Raw genomic sequence first — 9182 nt, 5'->3', positions numbered from 1 at the left:
GCTTGCCACTCTCCGTGGGAGCACTATAGTCGAGCGCGTACTCAAAATAGGGCGCATAACCGTTGACAGTCTCTTTGTTCTTCAAATTTTTGATGTGGCATTGGCGGCTGTAACTGAATTCGCCGGAGAACCTGTATAATAAAAATTATTTTATTAAAACGCACTTGCCATAAAAGGAATGCGCTGAGTCTCACCTGTCGTCCAACTTCACTGGCCCCGCCAGTGGCACACCCAGCGTGGCGCCCTTCATTTGTACATCAGGCATGGATGTTTGCGTCAGATTGATCGCCAAACCATCAGAGCCCGCCTCTGAGTAATCAACATCATAAGCTTTGCTGCGTAATTCGTTCTTCAGATCGGAAAGTTTATCACCACCACGCGATGCCTCCGGTATGACATCCGCCGGCATGGGTTTCTTATTACTGCGTTTCATGTAAACAATCACCAGCATCACAATCATTATTACAATGGCGACCGAGGAGAGTGAGCCCATAACGACAAGCAGCACGGGCACTGAACCAGCTGGCAAAGCAATTGGAAAAGAATTTTCAATAATAAAAACAACACAAAAGCTCATTTCAATCTCTAAAACTCACGTTCTGGTCTTAAATTGATCAACAATGAGTCACTACCATACGAGTTCATCACCGTACAATTGTAGCGACCATAATGACTGGAGCGACTCTCTTTGATTATTAGCGCTGCGCGCACACCCTCTGGCAGATGTTGTTCCTCGAAAATGTATATATCTGGATCGGCAGTGCTCATATTTATCACCTTGCCATCGAATGACCAAATAATCTGCTCTGCTTTGGGCACACTGAAAGCCACACAATCGATTTTCGCTCGACTCCCCACAGCACCGAATTGCACCTTATGCGAGGTGATAATCGGTGCACGCTTAACGAAAATCGTTGCCTCGGCGCCTATTTCTGGAAATCCGGAAACTATTGCCTTGCAGTAGTAACGGCCAGCAGACTCAGCAGTCACTTTAAGTGTAAGATTCGCCGAAGTGCCAACGACCTGTTGGAAATAATTTAGTAAATATTAATGAGAGAACATTTTACACAGTTATGTGAGAGATAATCATTTGAAGTTGTAGTTTGAGACGAATATATGGACGTACCTGATCGGTATTCTCGTTGATCCACTCGATTTCTGGCGTCGGATTACCATCCACGTCGCAACGCAAATTGGCATTGGTGTCGAGATCTGCCTCAACAGAGATGGGACGGTGTCGGAAGATAGGACCATCTGAAAGAAAAAAGATTATTTTAATTAAAAAATTAAGTTTCTAGATAGGTTTTAAAATCTCAATTTTTTGGTCCGAAACCTTCCCGGAAGTAACACAACTTCAAAGGCACTTAAAATTGTCGGTCAGCGTCTTGGGGTTTGAGACCGGCATTTCCTGTGATCATTGCACATTCTGCTGTAGCATTTCAGCGTAGAACCTTGGTCACAACAATAAGGTCCTTGTATGTAATAAGAACGGCAATAAGAACGGTGTCCTGTGGGATTTTTCACCCCGGGATTACAAACTCCAAGAGCAAGAAGAGACGATATGTCGAGTCGATATTGTCGACCTCAGTCGTTTGACTTATGGCACGAAGATCAGAGTTCCGGACACAGAGACTTGTTTGGAAGGTTATCAGAAAAAAGCGCAAATGACAAACTTTTATCTGGAATGTCCTTTGGTACCTTCTCTACAAGAAAAGAATGGAGAAATCCAGAAACTCTATTGAGAAGCTCGGTAAAAATTTAATATACTGACGGTCTCAAGACGGTAAACAGAACTAGAGGTTTATTGGCAATACTTAGTTAAGGTAGTGGTCTGCAGTGACAACCAAACTGCTCTGAAGGCCTTGAAACTTGCCCATACCTAACCAAAAATCGATCAGTAATGTAAGTTGAGGCTGTACATGGTTGAAAAATAGAATAACCTCGGCACTGTGGCTTTCAGAGCACTAACCTGGCTGATGATTTGGCGAGCCGCGGATCTTTGAAACGTCCAATTGTACCGGAGCCAATTATGTACATGACCAAGCAAAGCGCGAACTATCAGGCACATCACCTGCGAAACTACCACTTGAAAAAGTTAGAAAAAATAATTTTCCAGAGGCGGGAGGAGGTGCGAGCCTTCATAGAACTGGTTATCGAATAAAATCCAAGGGGATAACATAGGATCACCATAGGTTTCATCGACGGCGATTAGAGAAGGTTAAACTCATTAAAAGAGAGCGAACGCTCTTTACATCGAGTTTCTACCATTTCTTGTTAAATTTAGTTTGGACCCAAATTGATTGCGTTGTAGGCGCATCTTCAGTGCCTCGTTTGAAAATATCTTTTCACCGCGTCGGAGGTATCAACCCCCTTCAAAGAACTTTCTTTCTTAAAGATCTGTGCACCTCTATCTAAAAAATATATCTAAAACTCTAATACTCACAGCTGATGTCCAAGGTTTCAGTCTCTTCGCTTTTGCCCACCGCATTGACAACTTCGCACTTAACCGAAGCTTCATGATGCTGGCGCGTGGCATTGTGTATGATCTGCAAGCAAATAAAGTAAAGCAATGAGTTTTTCTCTCAATAGAAAGCGAAATGAATGTACAGAACTCACCATTTTCGTTGTATAATCACCAGTCACCAATTCATCGTTTATGAACCAACGATAACTCTGCGGCGGTGGATTCGCATCCGCCTGGCAGGATAGTATAACTTCAGAGCCCTCGAGAATACGACCACCAGCCAAGGCGCCGCCAATGACGGCTACCACTACCTTGGGTGCATATTTGACCTAAATTCAGGGAGATAATTTGCATTGAAACGAATAAAAATTCAAAAATAATTTCATGCCGCCTTACACACCTCGATTAGTATTTTGGCAGAGCGATATGTGCGATCCGCTGTATTCTGCGCTTGGCATGTAAAAGTCGTATTATGATGCTCTTTCTTCGGTGCCAGCTTCAGTATCGACTTGGCTGTTATGCGTCTCGAGTCTGATAACGGCTCTTTCACATATTCGATGCCTTTGCTGAGCACATTGCCCAGACCGTCAATCCAAGTAATCTGCGAAGGGGAAAGAAGAAAAAATTTGTGATAAAATTTAGGCAAAGAAGGTATTGAGGAATACAACGGAAGCGATAAGAAAATAAATTAAAACAACCGAAAATAAGCGAAGTGCGTAGATGCACTGCTTTATCTGCTTGCACTGCATTACCGCATGCATTAGCGACTATGGCTAAGCTTTAAAACTGTTAAACCTTATTTTCCGCCGGAACTTGTAACCACATTGGCACCGAAACTGCAGTTTTGGCATCAAAATAGACTAACGGAAACCGGACTCGGTTAAGAATCAAACTGGAATTCCTTTCATACAATAGTTTTGAGGAACACTGCAGTAGCTCTTAATCGCTCTTCTCCAGTAGGTGTTGCGTGTCGTCAAACACAGCTGACAGAAAATATGCCAATAACAACAGCACAATCGGATATTTTCGCTACTGTTATTAATATACAGTATATTTTGCTTAGCTGCACTTCATTCTTTGCACGAAAAACTTGTGTACGTAACCGAAAAAGGCACTTAAGCGAATTTTCTTTACTACTTCAATGAGGAAGGTATCCGAATCCCTATGAAACCAAATATTGGCGGAGCCCTTACCATGTAGAAATTACTGCAAGCGAAATTTTTACCGATTGCTATCTAATTATCTATATAACTACATAAATAGCCATTTTCGTTGTTCTGCGAGATGAGCAAAATAGGGCTAGTGCAGGTAAACGTAATACTTTCATTGATAATTGATACTAGTCGCACAATTTTTAAGGCAGGTATCGCCAATGTGCAGGTATGTTGAATACATCGATAGGAGCAGTTTCCTTATAAATTTTAAAAATAATGCCTCTGATGCGCGTTTTGAGGTAGGTATCTTAAATGTGCACTTAAGCATAGAGGCAGCAAAGCAAAATATACTGTATTCAAATAAGCCAATTAGCTGAGGCAATTAAGGCTTAAATTGCGACATTAAGATTGGTGTTCACACACACGACAAATGCGCAATTTGCGATACGAAATCAGCTGCTGGATTACATACAGTGATGGAAAAGTTGGTATAATCGTACCTTTATTTACTTTGAAAGTACATTCGGTACAAACACACAATTTTAGGTACATTTGGAACGTAGCCAAATAACTCCTAAGGAAATTATTTCTTATTTTTATTGACATTTCAATCCATTTTCTGATGCGGGCAACTGGTCTAATAGCTTCTCTCCTTTGTGAAGGGGCATACAAAAGATACAGAAGGGTGGTCGAAGAACTGCGAGTGTGAAAGTGATTCACCTTTTCTACAACATAGTTTCGTCTCGCGCTACTCGAAGAGATTCTTATCATAGCCAAATTTTGTTTAATGTGGTACAGAAGTTGATATTTTATCGAGGGAATTGTTATCCTCATATTTTTCTTTATACATATAGAAATACATGTTTACTTTTTTGGTACATCCGTCTATTTTAAGGTAAAGTTTTCCGTAAATTAGCTACAATTTTATAATTAAATTTTCCATCCCTGATGCACTATCAGCTGTAGAAAAGGACCAGAAAGCTGATTGCTCTTTGTTCAATAAACATACCTCCAAGTCAAAATTAAACATACCTAGCAGGGTTGCGTAAGAATCTAACACAAATAATAAATAGAATTTTTGTTTGATAAATTGGGTAGCAATTAAGGCTTAAATTGGTGAAAGATTCTTAATTTCCCCATTAGGTGGCTGTTTGAACATAGTATAATGTATTGATTGCATCGAGTTTCACTACCCATCTAGTCAAATGCGGAGTGCTCCAAACTGCTCAGTAGCAGATTTTAAACGGCAGGTGTTGTGTGCTTATTACCGGCAGATGTCGCACCGACATGCGCTCAATTTACTAAAAATAAATTAGGTGTCACCCTCTCCGGATATGCACTAAAATAACTAAAATTATAAAAAATACCGGCAATTTTTATTACCAGTACTTTTTTGCCAATATAAAAAAAAAATAAAAAAATAATAATTAACAGCACAATCGGATTGCACAAGAAATATTCTGTGAAAATTGCAAAATTTTGTAGTGTTCAATTACAAATACGTAGAACGAAGAACCTTAATGCCGAATTTCCACTAGGCATTGAAATGACGAAAAAAATACCCTGTGAAAATTAACTTAATCAGCCTTATCACGAGTTTCATTTTTCCCGCACCGGTTCACGTTTCACTTTTGGTTCCTTTCCATGGTTTTACTGTGGGCGGATGCCAAATTTTCGGGTGAATTTTTTTTCAGGCGAAACTCAGTATAATGGACACGAAAATTTTTTAATGCCCAACTTGTCATTTGTCATTTTTGCCATTTAATGCCTAGTGGAAATCGAGCATAAGGAATAGCGAACAAAATGCCAACGAGAAGCATTTCACTATTCATACGTACAAGAAGGAACGAGGAACCAAAATGTCAACTGTGTTCTGTGGTAGTTCCGGCGGAATTGTGAAAATTATTGAGTTCGACTAAATCAAAAGTGTTTTCTTTATTACGCAACTCAACGCAAAGTGTGTATTCCCCACCCATACGTAACTTTTTGATAGCAATAAAAGCGTCTTCCACTCACCTCGGCCGCTGGCTTGCCTCCCGCCGACACGCACTCCAGCTCTATCTCACGGTCTTCCGTTGTAAATATCACCTCACCCTGTGTAATTTTCGGCGCTTCCGGCGGCACCAGTATCGTCAACTTGGCAAAACGTGAACGTATGCCCGCCTCACCCTCCGGCCCAGGTCCCACTTGGCACTGATATTTGGCGTCATCGTCTAGCATCACCGGATAAATATCCAACGAAAAGTCGCCCTCCTCATCACTGCCCACCATCGAGTAACGCTCGAAGCCGCTCAAATTACGATGCTGCCCCAGCCCGAAATCATCTTTGGTCCATTGCAGTGCGCCCACCTTGCCCATCACGCGGCACGGCAACGTAACACGTGAGCCCACAACAGCGGTTTGGTCTTGCGGCTCCATTGCAAAGCGTTGACCCTCCGATGGTGATTTCTCATCGTTATTGTGATGACTGCTGGAACTTTTACGCGACTTGGGTTTGGCTTCTGTGGAGTGCAGTTGGGTGCTAAGCAGCAACAACGACATCAGTAGGATTGCAACAAAGCCGAGACGAGTCGTTGTCGTTGTGCAGCAACTGGATGGAATGTATGCTCTTGGTTGGTAATGATGGTTGTGGTGCTGATGAGGTGGGTGGTAACTACCTTTACAGTTCTGTTTGTGGCTGTGGCTGCAACTATGGCTGTTGGTGCATTCGCAGGCCGGAGTTCTGCGCGGCCGTGACATAAAAGCGAGATATGTGCACTTTTTTGATATGGACATTTTCTGAATGTTTGTTTTTTGTTGTTGTTGTGCGTGCTGCTGTTGTTACAGCAGTCGTTGCAGCAAGTAGTAAGGAGCGTATTGTAGCTGCTTTTGTTCCTCTTACGGAAATGCTATTCCGATAAAGTTCTTGTATAGGCTCGCACACAAAACGTGTCAGGATGCGAAAGCCTGCAATTGAATAATAAAAAAAGAAAATAGGGAAACATGAGTGAAAAATGCGTACACATTACAAGTATGTTATATGTATGACGTTTTCGCAGTTTAAATTGTAAACATATGACCCCATTTTTGCGCTTTTAAATTGACATTTTATTGTAAATATGAAAAATAAGGTTTATATGTCGACTGCGAGTTTGCTTAAAATATCGGTAAAAAGTTACATTACAAATTCATTAATTACACAAGTTGTTAGACTGATTTAGGGGCGCTAAACATGAAAATAAGTCTAATTTATATTTCCAAGTAAGTGTTTTCGAGATATAGGCAATAACCTATTTCCTAAGTCGTTTTTAGTTATTGCAAAAAAAAAAACTCCAGAGAAGCAACACAACTAATCTTCTTCGAAAGTTATCTGAAAGAAATTTTTAGTCTCATTACGTTGTCAATGGGAATACATAGTACTTTTTGGGTCTCAGGCGTTTAAACTCGAAAGATAAGGAAATTTTTAAGCCGTTTCGAAAATTGCTCATTTTTATTCATTCCTTTCAGTTGATAAACTTTGTAAATAAAAGTAATTAAAAAAGTTAGGCGAAGGACAATTTTATAACGAAAGTGTGAAGCATAAAAACGCCCAAATCGGACAGAAAATGTTAAACTTTAGACAAATTTAATAAAAGCGTCCAATTTAAATTTTTGTTACAATCGCTCTTTCAGTCGGAAATGTGTTTTTCCACACAAACAGCAGAAATGTTTAAATTTAATGTTTAAAATTAAGTTACGATTTTTGGCGCCCCAAAATGCTGTTTCAAATTTAAAAGTGCCAAAAAAAGAGCTAGAGGCTAAGAGCAAATTTCTGGGCAATTTAAAATGAAAAGAGCTAAATGTAGCCCCAAAAGGTCAAAATGGCAACACTGGCAACTGTATATAGATACATAGCAGTGACGTGTACGCTTAGGTGCCTACATAAATTTCGATCAAATCAAAGGGTGAGTCATGTGAAATACTTTTAGTAGTACATGCAAAATCTAAATTTATTTGATTTCTTTTTTATGAGGTTTGTGTCACAACTATCATTGAATATGTATTGTAATTTAAATTTTGATTTCCTTCCTCTCTGTGTTTTTGCCATCTCCAATTCCGTATCCTCAGTCGTGTTTCAACTTTCGTTAGTGTTTGCTGCTCGTTTTTCTGCGCTTCGTGAACAGTTTTATTAAATTGTGATTTAAATTAAGTATTTAAGTGCAAAAATTTGTTTTGTTAGGTGTTTACAGTGTGTATTTAAGTTGAGATTTACATATAATCCATTATTTGTGATGAAGTGGAAGCATATTAAATAAAAAGTGATATCGCCGATGCGCCGCCAGCGAAGTTCGCTAATATGGCGGCGCATGGGCAAAGATAACGGCTTGTGTAAAGTGCAAAATGCTAAAATATTTTTGAGCGCATATAAAGGTATGTTAATTCATATTTATATACAATGTGTGTACACACATAGCTGCATACATATGATGCACAGTGGAGAGAATACAGAAGGTGGCGCCGATGGCAACACCGCTAATCGCGGCTCTCAGTGAATTTGACAGAATCAGCTGTTTTGCTGGCTGACGACACAGTCGAGATGACGGCAGTAGTGATGTGCTGAGTCAATACTTTTAAGTATCCAATACTCTCGATACTCGGTACCGAAACATTTAGGTTTCGAATAAAAGGGCACATAGGCCAAAAATATGGAAAAAACGGTTCCGGGGAGACTCGCCTATCGGAAACCGAATGTCAATAGAGCTTTTAATACTGATTCAAATGAAAGATTTATAAATATATGTCGGTTTGAGGCCATAATACAGAGAAACTCTTACTTGTTTGAATCATTTTTGTTCTAGTTGAATCGGACGATATCATTTTTGTAGGCCTGCGGGCAGATTCTGTAACCAGTTAGTGACAATTTTCGAATCGGTATCGATTTTGCTGACGTATGGAATCTCCCCCCTGAAAGGCTTCTGCATCCGTCAAAGTATTTTTCATGAACCTTGGATCCACTAAGGTTAAAACTGATAAAATAATATTTCTCTGTTGCGATAAGTTCAAGTGTTTTAGCCGATGTCATATAAATTAGTAATGAAAGTTTTTTCTAAACTTGAAATGCATATAATGACGAAGGTTTAATGTAAAGAATCAGTACCGGGTACCGATTAGGAAGTATTGGGTACCAAAACCTTTTTTAAGTATTGGGTACCGACAATTCAGCATATCACTAGACAGCAGTTTTATTTGCCGCTTTCAGTTGTCAACTTTACGGCGACGTCACGCCAAAATTAAGGCCGGTCCACATAGAACTTTCGTGTTGGCTTTGGCGTTGGCGTTGGTTTGACAGAACGCACGTTAAAAGTATGCTTGCTACAATGAGCGCTTGGCAGCGAATGCTTGGGCCACTACATTAACATACTAACGACAGATAAATTAATATTTCATATCAATAATTGCATTAAAAACGATATTTCTTGCCCGCACTTGATTAAAAAGGAAAATATTTCACATAATTTTATTTATTTGCAACAGCTGACGAGCGACGCACGCGAAAAGATGAGAGTTGGCCATCTTTTTGCTTTGTGTTGGCGTGAGCGTTGTCG

At 39.9% G+C, this 9182-nt stretch overlaps 1 protein-coding gene across 1 annotated transcript; it reads right to left on the bottom strand.

Moving 5' to 3' along the window:
- Nucleotides 1–6: 6 nt before the first annotated feature.
- LOC108374755 (irregular chiasm C-roughest protein-like) lies at nucleotides 7–6559 on the bottom strand (the record flags this gene model as incomplete). Its single annotated transcript, XM_017630773.1, has 8 exons — nucleotides 5635–6559; nucleotides 2865–3065; nucleotides 2617–2793; nucleotides 2444–2546; nucleotides 1127–1254; nucleotides 597–1023; nucleotides 195–522; nucleotides 7–131 (listed from the first exon to the last, which is right to left on the bottom strand). Coding segments are annotated over exons 1-8 (2248 nt in total), but the record flags the coding sequence as incomplete, so codon positions are not given.
- Between the last annotated feature and the right edge of the window lie 2623 nt (nucleotides 6560–9182).

Source organism: Rhagoletis zephyria, unplaced genomic scaffold (genome assembly GCF_001687245.7).
Source record: "Rhagoletis zephyria isolate East Lansing unplaced genomic scaffold, Rhagoletis_zephyria_1.1 Rzeph_scaffold_08104, whole genome shotgun sequence".
In the NCBI taxonomy this organism is placed as follows: Eukaryota; Metazoa; Arthropoda; class Insecta; order Diptera; family Tephritidae; genus Rhagoletis; species Rhagoletis zephyria.
This window is presented reverse-complemented; position numbering and strand designations above follow the sequence as displayed.